General features: G+C 38.6%; 1 protein-coding gene across 50 annotated transcripts in view; it reads left to right on the forward strand.

The window, feature by feature from the left end:
• The window catches only part of SOX6 (SRY-box transcription factor 6), a 581,952-nt gene that overhangs the window by 499,383 nt on the left and 62,476 nt on the right, over positions 1-20,093 (forward strand). For all 50 annotated transcript variants that reach the window (XM_072725559.1, XM_072725550.1, XM_072725530.1 and 47 more), the window contains one exon: positions 2,672-2,859. In XM_072725559.1, the coding sequence (XP_072581660.1) occupies positions 2,672-2,859 (188 nt within the window). The remainder of the gene's footprint in view (positions 1-2,671; positions 2,860-20,093) is intronic.

Genomic DNA, 20,093 nt, shown 5'->3' on the forward strand with positions numbered 1-20,093 from the left:
AGTTTTATATTTTCTTTTCAAAATGTATGTGAATTTTACATCTTATCCCGTATTAGTTTTACATTAAAACAAATGTGAACGACACACTTCAATGACATAATATGAAATAAAATTGATATCTGATAAGATGTGTCATAATGATCCTTGGGCTTCTTACACTCTCTGATATATTGCCAAGTATCACTAGGGACGTTCATACCCCAGTGAGAAGTACAGAGGGAAAACATGGGTTTTGGCATCAGACAGACTTGGACTCAGAGCCTTTTCTTACTTGCTATGTGACCCTGGGAAAGTGATTTAATATTTTTGAACTCAGTGTCCTAATCTCTTAGAGGGGAATATTATTACCTAGCTCATAGGTTGTTATGAGAATTCAAAAAAAAAAAAAAAAAGAGAGAGAGAGAGAATTCAGAGAGAAAAATGTATATAAAATGCCTAACACAGTGTCTGGCACTTAGAAGGCATGTGATTTAAAAAAAAAAAAAAAAAAAACTAGACTGAACCAACACCAACACATTTACATATACAAGGGGAATGAAATAATAAATGGGAAAGCATTTGTCTGTAGCAGAGTGCCAAATTAGTATTAACATGTTGTTACTAAGCCTCTTAATGTTCATATAAGACACAGAGATAACAAGGGATTGGGGACTTAGAGCTTCATTTCTTCATCACAATACCGTCCTTGCCTTACTGAGTCCTGGAGCTTAAAATGTTTATTATAATAAACAAAATAATATGTAAGTTTAAAAGCCATTTGTGCCTATCTTATCTCATTTGTTTTTCACAATAATCCTATGAGGTAGTGCATTTTTACCCTCATTGTATGACAGAGTAAACTGTGATTCTTACAGGTAAAATGGCTTGCCCACAGCCATGTAGATACTTACTAGTAAAGCCAAGACTAGAACCTGGGTCCTTTCACCTGAGTCATATAAACTCAGTGCCCTTTTTTGTGAACTCTCAGTTGTAACATTTGCTGCACCATGTTGGGTTTGAGTGAATCATCTGATGGTGAGATGTAATTCTTCCTTGTTAAAATTTGGGACGTTAGGATCCATATAGCAGCAGCCTATTCTCATTTTGAGTCAGGATGCCTCTGCCAGGAGCTGGGAGGTTTTCACTCCAAGTCAGTGACATTCGTGTGAAAGAGAGAAGTAAGTCATTTCCAGTATGTGAATATGGTTGCTGGATTTTTGGAAGTTGTTAAATAAGAAAAAAAAAAAGCCAGCTTAAGGATAAATAATAGGCTTGATCTTGAAATGACTTTGATGGCCTTTCCATTATCCACTTCTGAATTTTGTTTGGAAAGTATTTGTCCACTATACTGGGCCTCTTGAGGGACAAAGATGACTAAGTCACAGGCCTGCCTTCTCTTATGAAGTTTATACTTCAGCAGAGAGTCTTTCTTAGATCATAAGCTAGAAATGGGCTGAGGCAATCACAATTTTGTCCGGACAGTATTGAAGTGTTCAGTTTGGTTTTTATCAGAAAAGCTTCAGAGCAAAAGATAATGGGTTTTCTATAGACTAAGATGTGATGGTTTGGCTATTAAACAATTTACTATAGATAGCCTTGGGAATTTTTGCTAAACTCATGCATATACACATGCATTGCGCACACACACACACACACACACACACACACACACACACGGTGTGGACTTGACCCATCTGGTTTCCTCTGTCCTGTCTGTCTGATGTGTATGCAGATACATACACATACATGTGCTGTGAAATGTTCATACCAGAATACAAGCAAGTGGATCACATTAAACTTTACCACAGCAGCTGAAATCGATTAGTCGGCAAGCCTTCTCTCTGTCTAAAATTGGAAAAGCTTATGTAAAGTATTAATTTTAACCTACAGTACAATGCAAGATATGGAAGAGAATTAGTTTAATTTTATTTTTTTCCCTCTGAGTTACATGGAGTATAATGAAAGTAAATATTTATTTTCACTTTATTTGAAGCTTTGTACTGATGTGAAAACCACTCCCACACATACAGCCTCACTATCACAAAGACAGGGAGCTGAGAGCAGTAGGTGTTCGGTTGGGGGTAGGGAATGGGTTGTCATTCTCTTGGTAAATAACTGAGGCAGCATGATGAGTAGAATGCTTCATTAACCAGCCAGTGATTGGGGAATGGAAAGTGCAGTATATTCCTTCCCGCCCCCTCTCTCCTGCAGTGGACATATGAACACACAGATAAAGATGTCACTAAAGGACACATGTGGCCTCATAGGATTTTTTTCTGCTAGGCTAGAAACAGCTTCCCTGCATTAGTATACCCAATATAACAGGTATCCTGAACAGATATCACTGTACCTCTACCCACCCCCTCCTTCCCTACTATTCCCTCACTAATTGTTAGATCTAGCCAGAAAACACACACATACACACACAAAATTGGAATCTAGGAACTTTCCTTTGTGGGAAGGTAGGTTGACAGGGTCAGGATTAACTGGAGTGCTGGGGTATCCTACAAGGGCTAAGAGCTCAGCACAGCTTGGTTTCCAGGTGTTCTTGGCATAGTACTGCGGTTTTCTTAATAGCAAACATGCCCCTTCCTTGTTGGAGAATGCAGCATTTTCTAGGGGAGTGGGGAATGGCAGTATTTTGTTAGTGTCTAACCCCATAAGCTTCTAATAATGCATCCTGTGTATACAGATATCCTGTCCAGTCTCAACTCCCCTGCCCTGTTTGGAGATCAGGATACAGTGATGAAAGCCATTCAAGAGGCTCGGAAGATGCGAGAACAGATTCAGCGGGAGCAACAGCAGCAACAGCCACATGGTGTTGATGGAAAACTGTCCTCTATGAATAATATGGGGCTGAACAACTGCAGGAATGAAAAGGTAAAACTTGCTTCCCTCCTTCACTGGCTCTGCTGGACCCAGTGGCTCATTCTCATCTGGCTCTTTCCAGGCAGCCAAAGATTCTAGCTTGAGGGCTGTTTTGTATCACATTCAACCATTACTGCCGATAAACACGTACACCCTTTCGCGCTTACTGTGGGGTTGCCTCCCACATACCCAACCAGGCACCCAACCTGGCACCCAACCTACCTGCCTGTTGGCATCCTCTGTCCCATTACAAAAAAATTAAAAATGTTTTATAATAAAGGGGATATATGAGGTTATTAGAATAGAAATAGAATATCAGAATATTTAAAAAGAAGGAAGAAACATATAAGCTCATGATGAGGGTGACTATATTACTATGACTCACTACTGAATTTATTACTAAGTTTCCTATTAGCCAGGGCAAAAAATAAAACAAAGCAACTTACAAAACACATTCATTTATTTTTTTATTCAACAAATTATTTGTCAAGTGCCTATCCTATAGTAGACATTGTGCTAGGCACTGAAGATACAACAGTGAGCAAATCAGACAAAAATCCCTGCTCTCTTAGAGCCTCCACTGTGATAGGGGAGCCCAGGCCATGAAGAGATAAACAATTAAGTAGGTAATGTAATGTCAGTAATGTCAAGAGATGAAGAAAAGCCATGAGAGTAATAGAAGTGAGTTAAGGGAATAGGGAGTTCCAGGGTGTTCTTGTATACGGGTTGGAAGGGACTCTCTGAGGAAGTGACACTTGAAGGAGACCTCAGTAAAGCCATGGTGAAGGCCATGTGAAGAGCCAGAGGAAGAGCATCCAGGTAGCAGGGATGACATGTGTAGAGGCCCTTAGAGTGTACCAGCTACAAGGAGACCCATGTGACAGAGAAGCACAAGAGAAGGAAGTAAAATGATAGCCTAGGATGGAACCTGCTAGACCTTGTAGGTCCTGGAAAAGATTTGCATTTTATTCCAAGGGTGATGGGAATCCTTAGATGGGTCTTATCCAGGGCATAAATATGGCCTGATATAGGTATAAAAGGTTCATTCTGCCTAATATGCAAGAATGGACTGTAGGAATTTAAGAATAGATACAGGGAGACCAGTTGAAAGGCTGTTGTAGTACACAGGGTGAAAAATTCTGATTATCTGATGAATGAATACCATTTAAAAAGGAGAGATGACAATATTTTCCTGGTGCCACTGTTCTTTTTCAAACATGAGAACTTTATAGGGACAAATGAAGAGCATAGTGGGCAGTATCTTTGGTAACAGTTTGAGATTAAGTTTAAAAACTTATTTCCATTCATATGTTTATTCAGTATAAGCTGAATATAATTTAGAAGTTAGGACCAAGAATTTCCTCTTTGATTCCAACCCTGCTAATTGTAGCATAGGTGCTATGATAGAGACTCTATTCTTTCCAATAAACTTTTCTACTTCCTAAAAGGAGTTTTAAACTAGCATATAGAAAAAGTCATGAGACAAGTATAAGGTCATGTCTACTGTTACTTGAGTATTTGAATATATAGCTTTAACCAGGGTATTGTTTTCTCTTTCTTTGTTTCCTCTTCAAAAGGTATGGGGATGTGATTTTGAATATATTAATTTCCTACAACTATACCAAATGATCACAAACTAGATGACTTAAAACAGCAGAAATTTATTTTCTCACTGTTCTGGAAACTAGTGTAAAATCAAGGTGTTGGCTGAACCACAATCATTTCAGGCAGATTCCTTTCTTGCCCCTTCCTATCTTCTGATGGTTGCTGGCACATTTTGCCATTCTTTACCTTACAGCTGTATCACTCCAATTTCTGCTTCCCTCCACATGACTGTCTCGTGTGTGTATGTACGCACGCACGTGTGTGCGAGTCTCAAAATCTCCCTCTTATAAGAACACAAGCTATTGGGTTTAGGATCTATTCTAATCCAGTGTAACCTCATTTTCATTTGATTGCACCTGCAAAGACCCTATTTCCAATTACGTTCACATTCATAGTTACCAAGGGTTATGACTTAAACATATCTTTTGCGGGGAGGAGAGGGAAGAGAGCACAATTTAACCAATTACAGTAGGATACAGAGCCACTGCTCATGTTAAATCAACCTCTCATCTTTGATAGATCTCCTATATTCTTTAGCCATTCTAGCAGATGGCTGGGGCTCGCAGGCTGGGAAAGAGTTTAAGGGGATAGATATATGGTGGACTCCTCAAAGTATGAAGTGATCAGTCCTTACATAGATTAGGAGGCTTAGCTCTGGAAGTGTTGACTTCCCAAAGCTTAATGAAGAATTTTATTGTCAGTCCTCATTGAACTGATTTACTAAGGTTAGCATCAAACAATCAATGAAAAATTGGTCACTCTTAGACCCCTTTGCCTTGATTGATCCTCTTGGTGGGAGGTTCAGACCAGGTAGGAGAGAAACTCTTTGAGGAAATATGTGTCTTTTGGTTCCTGTTAATCCATAAAAGTTTATATTCTTGGGACTCATGCACATGCCAGTCATTGGTCCACTCAACTAAGTGCCCCATCCTCAAAGGCAAAACCTCTCTTTAAGAACTGCCTGAACAGATTATTATATATACAGTGAGGTCTCAGGACCACAAGAGAAGAAGAGGTTTGCCCCCAAACCTCTTCTTCCATTCTGGTATTAGAGATAAACTGATACTATATTCTCAGTGAGAACACCATGAAATAACATATTAAATCTTAATGTGGATAATGTTATAAGATCCTTTTTGAAGCTCTGAGTAAACAAGTTTTAGCATAGAGATATTGAATGGGAAATTGGATTAACAATAACAGACTGGGGGACATAAACTTAGGACTGTTTTCTACTTTACTCTTTTGTCAGGGGTCAGTCCTAAAATTAGCCTGAGAAGTATGTCAATGATTTATTTGAGTCTTTTTTAAGTTATCAGTTTTTAAGTAGAAGTAATACACACTCACTGAAAATTCTAATACAGAAAATATATGGTGAAAATTTAATTATCCTCCTCATTCCATTAACTATTAATGATTCAGAAGTTTTCTTTGAGTAGTAACAACCATTAGTGATTCAGAAATTTTCTTTGCATATATGAGAAAGTATTAATGAGTTTTGAAATATATATTCTCACTTGGAATAGTGACTGAATTGTCACTTACCATCTGTGTGATTTTTGGCAAGTTGATTATCCTCTCTAATCTCAGTTTCTTCTTACTAGGAGGATAGTAACCTGAGTTACAATGAAATAAGATGTATGTGAATGTACCTAATATGGCTCCTGGTTGAGTGGGCATTTTCTTATCTTCCCTATACCTTTTAACTAAGTCATGGGTGACCTTGAATATAGAGAACAAATATACTATCTCAACACAATTAAGAGGTCCTCACACAATAATGGGAGGATCAGAAGGAAACAGTAGATTTTTCAGATTTTGGCATTTTGGCTAACTCACATAGTTAAACTCCTTTCTGAGTTGCTACACAAAGCTATGAAAACTTCAGGTTAATTAGGTTAGATCGGGATTTTTCAACATCAGCATTATTGACTTTTTTTTTTTTTTTTTTTTGCTTGATAATTCTTTGTCATGGGGAGGTACTATCTGGCCTCTACTCATTAGATGCTAGTAGCACCTCTCCTTTTGGTGACAAACAAAATGTTTCCAGACATTGCCAAATGTCTTCTATTGAGGAAGGAAGGAGAAGATGGCCCCTACATGAAAAATCACTCAGCTAGATAAAATGTATTTAGAATTAATACATTCCAGAAACTTCATTCTACAAAAAACAAATTATTTCATTTAAATAACCATTCTGTTATTAAATTATGAAAATCATTTGCTTTTGATTAATGCTCTGAATTAAATATTTCTTGGAAAAATGCATCTAGAAATTTTTGCTCAGAATGTTCGCATAGAGAATCTTTAAAACATAATGCGTGCCTAGACATTTAGTTTGAGGGAGTAATGAGAAATAAATTCAATATTATTGCAACAACTCTGCCATTCGCTGAAGGCCATCTGTCATCCCAACCAGGCCTGGAAGAGAGCATCCTAATCCATGTGCACCATACCTAGTAGTAAATTGGCACTGGGCATACCTTCTTCCAGCAATGAATCTCTGTCTGACCCTGTGACCCTGTATTGTTGAATTTGTATCAGCTGGAACTGGAGTTCAAACTTAAGACACTACTAACTTCAAATACTACTGGTTACTTTTAAGTGTCATTCGTTGACTTCTTAATTCACTTGGGAGGGAGAAGTCTGAGTACTGAAATAATCTTATTTTGCTTTGGAAGACATGGGAGAGAGAAAGAAGATTAGATTTATGACTGAAAAGAATACTAATAAATCCAAAGTCTAAAATGTGTCATACTGAATATAATGGAACCCCTGAGGGTAAGTGACAAAGTAGTTTCTGCAGAACCAGAGAACTCTGATTTCCTGGTTGAAGAGTCTGTAGATGAAGTGTCTGTAGATGACTTTACTGGGGTTGTGTTTTGGGCACTGGAAAAGCCAAACAAATGGAAAAATCCATTATATTCCATTATGTATAAGGAGAGTTCACAAACTCTTCTTAACATGATCTCCCTCCCAGTAATTTCGCTGTTTTGAACATGTATTTTGTGGGTTTATAGGCTTTGTTGAGTTTCAAGAGCTGATATCTGTCCTTCCTTGTTAGGTTAGATGAAGCCAGAAGAGTAAATTAAGAACAGTATTATGGTAGCTTTGGCTCTCTTATAATCAAAATATCCATCTTAATTTTATGAGGTTCCATAGGATACTGCTTTTTCTTATAAGGATCAGATTTTCTTCTGAAGTCAAAGAAGGTAAATATGTAATGTGCAATAAGATAGGTGAAATGGATTGTGACAAATTCAATTTACGTGTCTTCAAAATTGTTCACTTCAGAATTTTCTGTTTTCTTCAATATAAAGATCTGTAAATTAGATTCATGAATTTGTTCTTTGTAACCCATAGTACAGTTTTAGAGAATTTTTCAGAGTGTTGTTGTCATAAAACCCTATAATTTATTAAGCCTACTGTGTCTCTCTCTTATTTGGACAGCCTTTACAAAGGAGTGTGTCACAAATTTGGGTTCCTTGAGAAGCAAAATGTGAGATAGAAATTAGTGAGCATGTTTATGGGGTGTGCTCTATTTGCCATCCATGAAAGGAAAAGGACAAAAGCAGAATTGGCCTACGATGCAGTCTCAGTGAAGCCTCAGCCAACTATATGGGAAGCTTCAGGGGTGCCATGGCCATTCAGAATTGTCCCAAATTGGGTGGAGAGGGAGACCTTTTATACACTTGTGTCAACCAGTCATCGGAAGAGGGCTACCCTGGGCAGGGGACATGACCTTGGCTGAGGTGACTCTCTTTAGCTGAGGCAATGCTGAAGAGGGCCAGCAGCTGAAGGCTAGCTACCTTCAACATTCCCTCCAGCTGAGGGTATAAATCTTTCAGTCCTGAGGAGGGATCTGAGCAAAGCATCACTATGTCAACCTGTAGAGTGTTTTTGTGACATTTAGTAACATTAGGTATGCATAAAACATGCTTCACATGTATGATTAAGTGTGGACAAACATTTACTACACAGGCATAGGGGCTCTTGTTTGTGTCTTTGTAACATATAGACTCATATATGTCCATCTGAATATGAGTTTACCCATGGCATATTTCACTTTTTTGGGTAAATCCTGATTTTAGCACTTTAAAATGAAACATTTTTGGCTTGATTGGCCAGAACGGCACCAATGGAGTTGTTCTGGTCGGCTGTGTCACGGATATTTAGGGTCTGTTAAATATATAGATTGTAGGGACAATAGACTGTAACGGCGCCTTAGGAGCTGTTATGCTCCATCATTTCAACACAGCCTCTGTGCGTGGATTGTGAGTGTCCTGCCAGCAGAAGTCTAAGTTACTGCCCTCAGCTTTAGCTTTCCACACCAAGAACACCATCCATCTTTATCCCTAAGTACCAGTGCAATTAGATCATATTATAGACTAATTGCTTACCAAATTTTGTTGTTTTGACATCTCTGAGATAGAAAGTATTTTAGTCATGACAATACACAGCAGAATTTTAAATAGGCTGCTTCTAAATGTCCTTAGAGCTCAGCTAAGGGCATCTGGCCAGAAGAGAAGTGAGGCAGAGTGGGCTGTTTCAGTGTTAAAGTGCGATCTGTAACTTCTCTGACCTTCCTGATGTTTGAGTACTGAATCGGTAATTGGCTAGAGCTTTCCTGCATAGCTGTTATGTAACTTGGGAATCTGGTTATTTTGCTCATCTTAATAATCTTGATGAGCCAGTAGATTGATTCCCTACTGATCAGAGTTGCTCATAAATAGGCAGATTACACATCTTATATGCACGTGGTCTGAATTGCTCTTCCCCTCATCTTCTGAGAATCTTTTAAGAAAAATGCTCGATCTTATCAGGTATCAAAGCAAGCTACTAAGGACACTCCTATCACACTGTCTCTGAAGTACATTGATGGGATTAAAAGTATAGAGTGAAAGAATCGGAGGGGACACTACATTTGGCCCAATCCTTTCAAGTCACGGATGGGAAAACTGAGACCCGGTGGGTTCAGTGGGTTCCTAGTGGGAACCATGGTGGGTTCATGGCAGAGCAGGAATAAAATTATAGTCGGACTGATTCTTAGACAACTGATGTTCTTATTTATAGAACTGTGCTGGACTCATTTATTAATTTCCTATGAGATCTTTAAGGCTATTACACATGAAAGTATTTCTTACATGGCCAATCTCAGACCTTTGATGGAATAAAATAGTAAAAATAAATATGAACTGTGAAGCAGAAAAGCACTGAGTGCCCTGCTTCCTGCATACTTGTCACCCCCTGTCTGGGTAAGTCATTCTTGCATACCATGATGTCCATCCTTTCTGCCCCTGGAAAGTTATCAGTCAGGAAAGTGAAAGTTGAAAGCTGCTGATATAGACCAAGTGACAGAAGTGGAAGCAAGATGTGGAACAGCAAAAGAATTGGGGGCCACGTGGTAAATTGGGACAAGCACGGATATTGGAGTTGATTAATCCTGGGACTCAAGTTTCTAGGATTAATCCTAGTAGCATCCTATCCCATTCTCCTACCGTGTTACTTAATTAAGTTACTTAACCTCTGTGAGTCTCAATAAGCATACTTGGAAAATGGAGGTACTTAGCCTTTCCTTGAAGGATCGCTTTGAGGGAAAACATATGTAGAGCATACACCTGATACAGGAGTCTTGGTTAGTATTACATCCTTATTTACTTTAAGACCTCATATAGGTTGTCAAATCGTTGTTCATTTTGTTAAATTTTCACTCTTTGATACTCTCCATACTCTCCAGAGGTGAATGGGTTAACCTACTGCCCGCTGTGGCCACAAAATGTTTTAGACAGAGTGGAAGGTTATGGAGAAGCTAAGGGCACCTTCTTACGAAGTTAAGATATGCCTTTTTCTTTTTCATTTTTAGGGTAACCTGTATACACTAGCAGCTGCCTGCCTAGAATCTGGCCACAACCAACATGATGATGTTCACATGTGATTATATTAGAAATTACGTTGTATTAGATTCCTAGACAGCTTTTGTCCTTATTAATTTAATATATGTTTTCATATATTTCCCAAAACCAAATTTCAATCTATGATATTTGAAAATATTTAACCTGATTCTTGATAACTATATGCATTTCTCATGCCCAAATGATATTTTTTCAACCCATGATATATTTTTCAACAAAATCATTCAATCACTGAGGTGCCTTGTAAACTTGTTCCTATTTGTTCAAAAAGGCAATTGTTCAATTTTTGCAAGTGTACGTTCTTGCTCCTCAACCATACTTTGCAAAAATATCAAAACAGTACATCAGTATTACACTGATGTAATACTGCCCCCTTTTATTGGAAATGAAAAACATACTGGATGTCTTCTGCTTCACATTGTCAATTGCCACAGCTCTTTGTTATTTATACAATTGATTCAGATATTCATTGTTGCACGACACTGTAGGTTCAGACAGAAGATCAATACAGCCGTACAACAATAAGTGAAAGGGGATTGCGAGCAAATTATTTAGCAAAGTATGTTTGGGATGAATGAGCTTCTTATACAGCACACAGACTAGTGAGGTTTTGTTGTTTCCAAAGGTGTACATAGGACTGGTTAAGCAGGCTGGTTGTTTTTGTGAGCAGTTGACTAGTATATTCAGGTACCGTGTCTTTTTCTGTGTCAGCCTATTCCCAAGATAACAACTTGTACCTTGAGGGGTTTGGACATTAGAGATTTTGCAGTAAGGGGACAAATTCTAATTGTAACATCCTTATTTGCAAAGTAGAGCAGTTTTTTTTTTTTAAGTACCATTTATGTAGTACTTCTCACATCATGACAACATGTTTTTATAGTGCTTCTGGGCTTCAAAAATGGTGTTACATGTATCTCTTAAACCTTTCCACATTCAGGGATGTAGGTATTACTAGCCCTGTTTTGCAGATCAAGAAACTAAGACCAGCTCTAGATCGCTTTGCTCCAGCACTCTCTCTGTCCAGTGTCTCATTTGTTCCCTACATCTTTGTGAGATTGACAAGGCAATTTTAACTAAAATCTAAAGCAAGACATGCATCTGAGTTTCAAACATCAATTTTAATGAAGCGAAGGCTAAAATCATGAGATAGCTCTGCATATATATATATATATATATACACACACACACATATATATACTACTCAATGCATATTTCCTTGAAAAAAATATTTGTTTATCCTTGTGATAGTGTTTCTCTATTTCTCCTTGTGCTGTTTCTCTAAAACAGCATATGCAGATCAAAAATCTTTAAACATTAGAAAAAATTTTAAGTTTTATTCATGTTAGATTTTACATTTGAACCAATAACATTGGGCAACTATGCAGTGCTGTATATAGATAGGCTCCTGGCTGAATGTAATCATTAAGCTCCTTTTATTTCTGTTGTCAGGGCTACTTGATTGGTTGCCTAGCTACTAGTTTAAGACCTAATTCATAAAAAACAACAACAAACTTGTTTGGCTCCTTACTTTTCTGCACGTTAAGTGGAAAAAATGGTGAGAATTTTTTTTCTTACAAGATTTATAAGGCTTAAGATACTTCCTAGGGATAGTGGTGGGGGAAGGAAGCAAATAAAAGACTGTAAGCTTTTGTTTACAACAAGTGTTTTAAGTCAAAAGCCCATGCTCAGTTAATGGATCTCCCAGTGAAAGGGTTAAAATTTGATACAACCCAGTTAATAACTTCACCTAAAGAGTTGTTGGTTGGGCATGTATGGAGCAAATTTACTAGCAATGAGGATTTTATAGACCTAACCTACCATGATGGCAGGTACTTTTTAACTCTCAATCTTCCTAGATCGAATCTCTTCTAGAGCTAAACTTAGTCCTTCCAGATCAGCTATTTTCAACCTGTTTTGGTCTCAAGGCCCCTTTACACTCTTGAAAGTTATCAAAGATCCCAAAGACTTTTTATTTATGTGGGACATAGTTATCATATGAGGTATTAAAACTGAAAATTAGACAATAGATTTATTTAAAAATAACAACAGCAAACCCATTGGATATTAGTATAACACTTTCGAGCATTAAGTGTATTTTTCAAAATAATGAAATAGTAAGGGAATCCCTGGGTGGCTCAGTGGTTTAGCGCCTGCCTTCGGCCCAGGGGCATGATCCTGGAGTCCCGGGATCGAGTCCCACATCAGGCTCCCTGCATGGAACCTGCTTCTCCCTCTGCCTGTGTCTCTGCCTCTCTTTCCTCTGTGTCTTTCATGAATAAATAAATAAAATCTTTAAAAAAAAATAATAATGAAATAGTAAGAAGGACAGCTTTGTCTTATGTTTTTGCAAATCTCTTTAATGTCTAGCTTAGTGGAAGACAGCTGGACTCTCCTTTCTGCTTCTGCATTCAATGTGTTGTTGTATCACAATGCCATGTAGCTTCTGGGAAATTCCATTGTACACTCATTAGAGAATAGGCAAATAATGTCTTAGTATTATTATGAAAATAGTTTTGGTCTAGTGAACCCTCAGAAAGGGTTTTTGAGATTGCCAGGGGGGATACTTCAAATACATGCTGTTCCAGATCATGGAATACATGCACATATAATATGTGCTTTAATTGCATTCACCCTAACTTTAAGAATAGCCTTTACTGATCAAACATTGTGAACATTTAGAACTGATTATTGGTTTCATTCTGTTTGAAATAAGGGGCAAAAAAAGTCAATAAAATTTATAACTTATATTTATATTTTACCTTAATGCAAAAATAATTTTTTATTTTTAAAAAATAGTTTAAGTGATACATACAATAACACAAGATAAAAACTAGAGAGGAGATAGTGCACAAAAATTCTTCTAATACATATGTATGTAATTGCTAGAAATGGGCCACAGACTTGACCGTGAGCTTCCTGGTAACAAGGCAAAAAGGAGGTGTGTTATATAAATACATTTCTACTCTGTAAACTTTTCTACTATATAAATAAAATACTTTCTCAGGAGAAACGTGGGTTTTCTTCTATGAGTCTGCATAAAAGCTTCTCAGGAATGTTCCTAAGATGTTCAATTTTAGAACTATAGTAATTTTGCAGGCTGTTTCTTAACAGACCTTGTCATTTATTTTTTAGATCCATCCATTTTTACCTAGCTTTCTTTGTCTTAGTTTGGGTCTTATGACTGACATTGGATTCTTCATCCCATGAACACACTATTTTTCAATTCCATTCCATCTTAATTAAGTACTCACTATCTACAAAGCACAATATTGGACGTGTGTGGGGCAAAGGGAACCAGCCCTCAATCCTGGCTTTACCTTTATTTAGTGAATATCTCAGAGCCCTAGTTTCCTTATCTATAAAAATGTCAGAATTTGAGAATTAAATGATGCAATATTTAACCTCCTAGTAAATCTCTTACATGTATGTATTAGGTGTTTAATAAATGTTTCCTCCCTTCCTCCCTCCTTCATGGTCTCCATCCTCTCTCCTCCTTCTCTCCCTACTTTTTTTCTCTCTTCTATCTCCTCTCCATTCCTCCCTTCCTTCCTAGCTCCACCGTCCATTGAATAGGTTGTGGATAAGAGCAAAAGATTTGAAGTTAGACTGCCAAAGTTTCTCCATCTGAGAAATGGGAAAGTGCAGAGTTTTCTTTTTTTAAGATTTTATTTATTTATTCATGAGAGACACAGAGAGAGGCAGAGACACAGGTAGAGGGAGAAGCAGGCTCCCTGTGGGGAGCCCAATGTGGGACTTGATCCCAGGACTCCAGGATCACGCCCTGGGCTGAAGGGAGGTGCTCAACTACTGAGCCACCCGGGTGTCCCAACGTGCATAGTTTCTAAACACAATGGGTTGTTGTGGAGATTCAATAAAATAATCCATGTAGCACATTTTGTCCAGTGCCTGCCATATAACTGGCAGAAAGTCAGGCTAGAACAGATCATTGCCAGGTTGACGTTTATCTTTATAGATAATTGTGAGCCATCAGAGGTGCTCATAGATGGGGCGTATTTTATCTGAACTACATTTTAAGAGGTATATATATCATGGCAGTTTAAAGAAGAGGATTGGAGAGACCTTTAAAGAAATGTGGAAAAGTGAAAAAAAGCTTATGTTTTTGACTCACACTGACTTGGACTTCAGATACTGGTCCTATCACTCACTAGTTCTATGACCTCTCTGAGCCTCAGTGTCCTCATCTGTGATTAATAATAATTAGTTCTATTGGTTACTGGGGAATTAATCAAGAAAGTATAAGCCAAGTGCCTAGGACCACCATACTTTAAAAACAACAACAAACCATTCCCCTCTCTTTTTTGGAGGAACTCCTTTTGAAATTTATTTGAATCTCCTTAGATTCTTTAGAGCCTGTCCTGATGTCATGGGAGTAGAACTTTTCCAGTGGAAAGACAACCAATATGCAGAGAAAGGATGTTACAAATGTAGTGTCAAGTGACTTAATACTGTATCACATCACATAAGGAAATCCATAAAGTAGTTCTTAAGAATTCTCAACCTCTAATTTAGATCAGTTCCACCTAGATGGCCTTTAGAATTGACTCAATCTACTAAACAATTTAAAATACCTGAGTTGCAGAAAATTCAAAACACATGTGGTCAGGAATACTTCAGTTATTTTTTAAAATGCACATTAAAGACAAATATATATAGTTATGATTCTCAACTGAAAAGAATTAGGTTTGAAATCATTTGATTGCAGAGTTTTTAAAGGTAAGAATTGGACCCACTTAAATGACAAATCATCTTTTTGAAAACCTAGTAAAACTTGAGCATTTAAGGTTGGATTTGGCTTAAAACACAACCTTAGCAAAGCTGAACATATTCTAAACTATTTCCCTAAGTTCTCACAAAGCTCCTTGAGACAATACAAACTGCTTCCTAAATCTAACAAAGAACCTGTCTAGTAGATTCTAAATTTTAGGCTTCTCAGAGAAACATAAGCTAGCACTTGAAAACACGCTGTATTATTTTACTCTCTGCATCCATTGAGAAACTGGATCCATCTGCATTTCCCGGAGCTAGGAGGAAGGTGCTCTGCTTAATGACTATGTGAACTTTCCGCAGGCTTTGGTGTCCCATTTCACAGATGCTGGCTCCAGTACTTCCTAAAGATTTTCCTTAGGGACCTCTGCCCTGAGAATGGGGATTAATGTCTACTCTGTTCTTGGACTTCTAGGGATCCTACAAAAATCCCATTGTCAATTTCCATTCCTCCAGAATCATAAGGTGACCTCATTTTCTCTAATCCAACCTCTAGGATTTGTGTGGCTTCCCTGCCTTTGAGATAAAATGCTTCTCAAATATCATACTTTCACTCTATTGTTTCCCGAGAGCTTTACTTGCTGGCTGCAGTTTTAGGAACATGGAATAATAATAATAATAATAATAATAATAATAATAACCATCACAAAAATTTCAGTGTTTTCCATCGTTTGAAAAATATCTTTCACATTTTTTACATTTAACTCCAAGCCATTTTAGAGTTTTACTTTTTATCACTCCTCTGTGACCAATAATGATGAGGTTCAGAGAGCTTAAATCATTTGCTTACATTCACACAGGCAGTGTCAGAGCTGAGGTTCTTCAAAGTTCTGTTTTCAAATCTCACATTCTTTCCCCAATAGCAGATGGACTTCACCTTCCTCCCTAGTTCAGCCTCTGCATGCACACTCCGATGGGTTCTGAACACCAGCTACCAGGCCCACATTAGCTGTGGCTCTACGTGAATGTGTGTGTCTGAGTGTGTGGTGTGTGTATGTGCTACATGTTGTGCATCTCCGTGAGTGCTTATGTGTACCTTTCTCATTGTGGGTATAAATTTGTGTGTTTGTCTGTCTGTCCATCTGTCTGTGGGATTCTCTGCTTCCTGTGCATAACTGTCTGTCTCTGAGTGTGACATATGTGGGTGTGCCCACGACCTGTGTACATGCATGTGTACGTGTGTGTCTACATCCGTGGCAGTCAATGCCTGCTGTATGTCTGGCAGTGTGTATCTGTGATGTGCCCATGTATTTGTCAGTATCTTTTTGTATCTGTGTGTCTGTCTGAATCTGTGTCTGTCAGGCTGGGTTTATGTGTCTGTAAGTATGTTGGCGGAGCAAAGTCTGCATCCTTCTCTGAATCTGAGTGTTAGTCTGTCAGTCTGTTGACTTAAATGTGTATGTGTCTCTATGACTGTGTGTGTGTCTGTGTAAGTCTCTGCATATGTGTTCCACTGTCTTCTCTGTATGGAGTTAGGTATTGATATACTTGATTATTTTTACTTTCAGCTTGGAGGCATAGGCTGAGTACTGAGCATAGATATGAAAACTCTGCTCATGGATGTGCTTTATGTATTCTTTCCATCACTGTTTCTCTCTCAGCATTGTCTTAAATCTGGTTGTCAAAAATGTGCCATTGGAAGCACATTGACAGAAGTTCACTTTTAGCTAAGATCCAATTTGCAATCTTTGACATTTGCAACTAAGATTAGAATTTCCCAAAGTGCTGTCTTCCCACTATGGATGGAAATGCTTGCTTTTATTTTTGGTGCAACCCTGATTTGCTCTTTATATCTTTTTATAAATGATGTCAATAGCATTAGTTCTGAAATAACACAAATGGTGTGTTGTAAAATGCATGGCCCTGCAGTGTTAGTTCCCCATACCTTGTAGGCTGCCAGTATCCCCTGTAGTTTTCAGCAAGATCACTCTAAAATTGTTTCCTTCTCATATTTAGGACCAGCATAAATTTTGGAAAAGAAAAGAAAAACCATAAATTTAGAGTCCTTTTACCTATGTTGATATTAAAATATCAATATTAAAATTAGTCTCAATTTTCCCATCTGTAAAATGGGGACAACAAGGCAAGCATCAAGGTGGGTTTGTTTGGGGTTTTTTAAGATTTTATTTATTTATTTAAGAGACAGAGCACAAGCAAGAGACCACAAGTGGGGGGGCGGGGGAGCAGAGGGAAAGGGAAAAGCTGACTCCTTGCTGAGTAGGGAAATCTGCAACAGGGCTAGATTCCAGGATCCAGGGATCAGGACCTGAGCTGAAGGCAGACACTTAACTGCCACCCAGGCACTCCTATACTCCTATAAAACATTTTAGTGAACTCATATTAAAAATCATATCAGCTTATCCAGACCTTTTATCCTGTTAAGAAGATGAGTTTTCTAATTTAATAGCACTCCTATAAAGGGAGGTTAGTGCAAGTTTAATCTTTCTTGATTGTTGTAAAATAATTTTCCTGGGTCTAGGTAGAACTTTGGTAAGAAGAAGGAACAAGCCCTTTGAAATCAGTCATATCTAGATCCAGAACTCAGCTTCACAGACTAATAATCAGTGATCTTTTCGTTTTAACACCGTATGTATTGCTAGCTGGGTCATCTGGTCCTGTTACTTTTCTGGGCCTTTGTTTACTCACTTGGGAGGTGAAAATGGTGAATATACCATATAAGATTGTGGAAAAACTGAAATAAGATAATGTATGTGAGGTAAGGTAGTTGCAAACAAATTTTCTTCTGGCTCCTACTGTTGTTTGCAACCATATGACATAACAAGATGCTAAGCAGGACACACACACCATCTTATATATGATGTATGGGGCTTGTGGTGCTTGGGACTCAGAGAAAATTGACTAGTCCCTTTTTCTCCCTAAGGGAAAATATATAATGATCTGGGAGATAGGATAGATACCTAAAAGGGAACCTGACATCATGGGGTCCAAGTGCCAAATGAATGAAAGGAGCTGCAAGGTTAATTAAGCTCACAAAGATCAAAGGATACTCTTCCTATCAATGAAGTAGAAAGAGAGCTTCTATGGAGTGAGAAAGACTTGAAATTGCCTCAAAGAAAGACAGGCAGGGTGAGTATGGGGAGAAGAGCAAGCAGGTAGGATCTAAGCATGAGCCTGGTGGGGCTGGGGTCTACAGGACAGTTTATTCAGGAGAGAAGCAGGCTCTGGGTCAGAGAGGGCCACGGTTCAGATGATGGAAGCAAGAGTTTATGTGTATAAGTGTGTGTGTGAGAGACAGACAGACAGAGATAAGAGAATGAGTAACAATGACGGTAGTGGTAGCCGAGGTAAATTGAGTGTGTTTCTCCTTACAAATAGTCTTGTAGAAAGTCAACCTGTTTGTTATACTGAAACTGTAGAAGCAACTGATAAGGCGTGCCTGGCTGGCTCAGTCTGTTAAATATCTGCCTTTGGTTCAGGTCATGATTCCGGGGTCCTAGGATCGAGTCCCTCCTTGCTCAGCAGGGAGTCTGCTTCTCACTCTGCCCCTCCACCCTGCTCCTGTGCTCTCTCTCCCTGGTTCTCTCCCTCTCTCAAACAAATAAATAAAATTAAAAAAAAAAAAAAAGACAATCACTCATAAGTGACTGTCTTCTCAGTAGGAGAAACATGAGGGTAGTAGAAGATTGTAAATCCAAATTAAAATATGAAGTAAGTAGCATAAGTATCATAGGCATTTAGGATGATGCTTTTATTTAACAAATCTCATTTGATTTTCATAAAAATCTTATTATGCAATAGAGATTATTATTTCCTGTTAATCCACCGTTAACGATTTAAAAACAAAGGACCAACCACGAGAATCATGGAGGTAGCCCTCGGTTCCCATGTCAGCTCCTCTGTGGGTAAATCCTATATTTCCCACTGCACCACGCTGGTAAGTTACTCTGCTTAGCTTGAAAGAAGAGCCCAAGTCTCGATCTCCCACTAACATGCGGCCTGAAATGCTCAGTTATTGTTCATCGGTTGCTTGCTTGTGGCTGGGACCAGGCTTTGCAAGAAGTCGTTATTCTTATGGAGATAAAAATTTATTTTCATATGGGTCTGTCTCCGCTTTTGTGTGTGTCTGGCCTTCCTCAGACAGAGGAAGCTCACATCATGGGAGGGTCGCTTCTTACTAGACCTTAGAAGAATTTTGAAGCCCTTCTAGCCGTCCCAAGTTACTCTGCCTCCCTGCCACTTTGTCTTCTGTTCTGGAGGTTGTTGATCAGGTTCGCAGCCTGATGTTCTCTGTCTCTGCCTCCTTACATGTACGGGAGTTATTTCTCTCCCCTCCTTCCTCCGTCTGACCCTCCTTCTTCCCCTGACTTGCCATCTCTCTCCACTCCCCCTTCCCTTTCCCATCCTTCATCCTCTCTTTCCTTCCCTCCCTCCCTCCCTCTTGCACTGATCTGTCTCCCACTCTCACTGCAGCCTTGCATCTTGCTGCAGTTAGGGTGCAGTCTCTGACCACTGGTGAAGATTTTTCTCCAAGCTCTTCGTGTTACAAGGGGCAGCTGCTGTCTGCCTACTTCTCCTGCAGGGCTCCAGAGTGTTCTGTAATGGCTGCATCCACCTAGCCTACTCCTGTGTTACAGGGGCTCCTGAGTGCACATCTCCAAGGGTAGGGTCTCTAAAATTTCGCATCAGAATTAACCCTGTGTGAAGGAAGTAGCGTAGCTTAGGAAGGCGGAGACAACCAGCACAAATCAATTCAGAATCTCATGCTGATTTTATTTACTTAAATGGCAATACAGTAAGGTCTTAGACCTGGATACCTCCTGAAAGTTAAATTTATAAAATAAATATGGACTTACAAGGCTTTGGAACCAGCCCAAATCCTGATCTTCCTATCTTAAGACCTGGACCTAAAACCAAGTCAAATTTCTTAAATTAAGCTGTGCAAAAGAGTAGAAGGAATGCAGCTTGGGTTAGGTCTGAAGACCT

This window comes from Vulpes vulpes, chromosome 11 (assembly GCF_048418805.1).
Source record: "Vulpes vulpes isolate BD-2025 chromosome 11, VulVul3, whole genome shotgun sequence".
Classification (NCBI taxonomy): Eukaryota; Metazoa; Chordata; class Mammalia; order Carnivora; family Canidae; genus Vulpes; species Vulpes vulpes.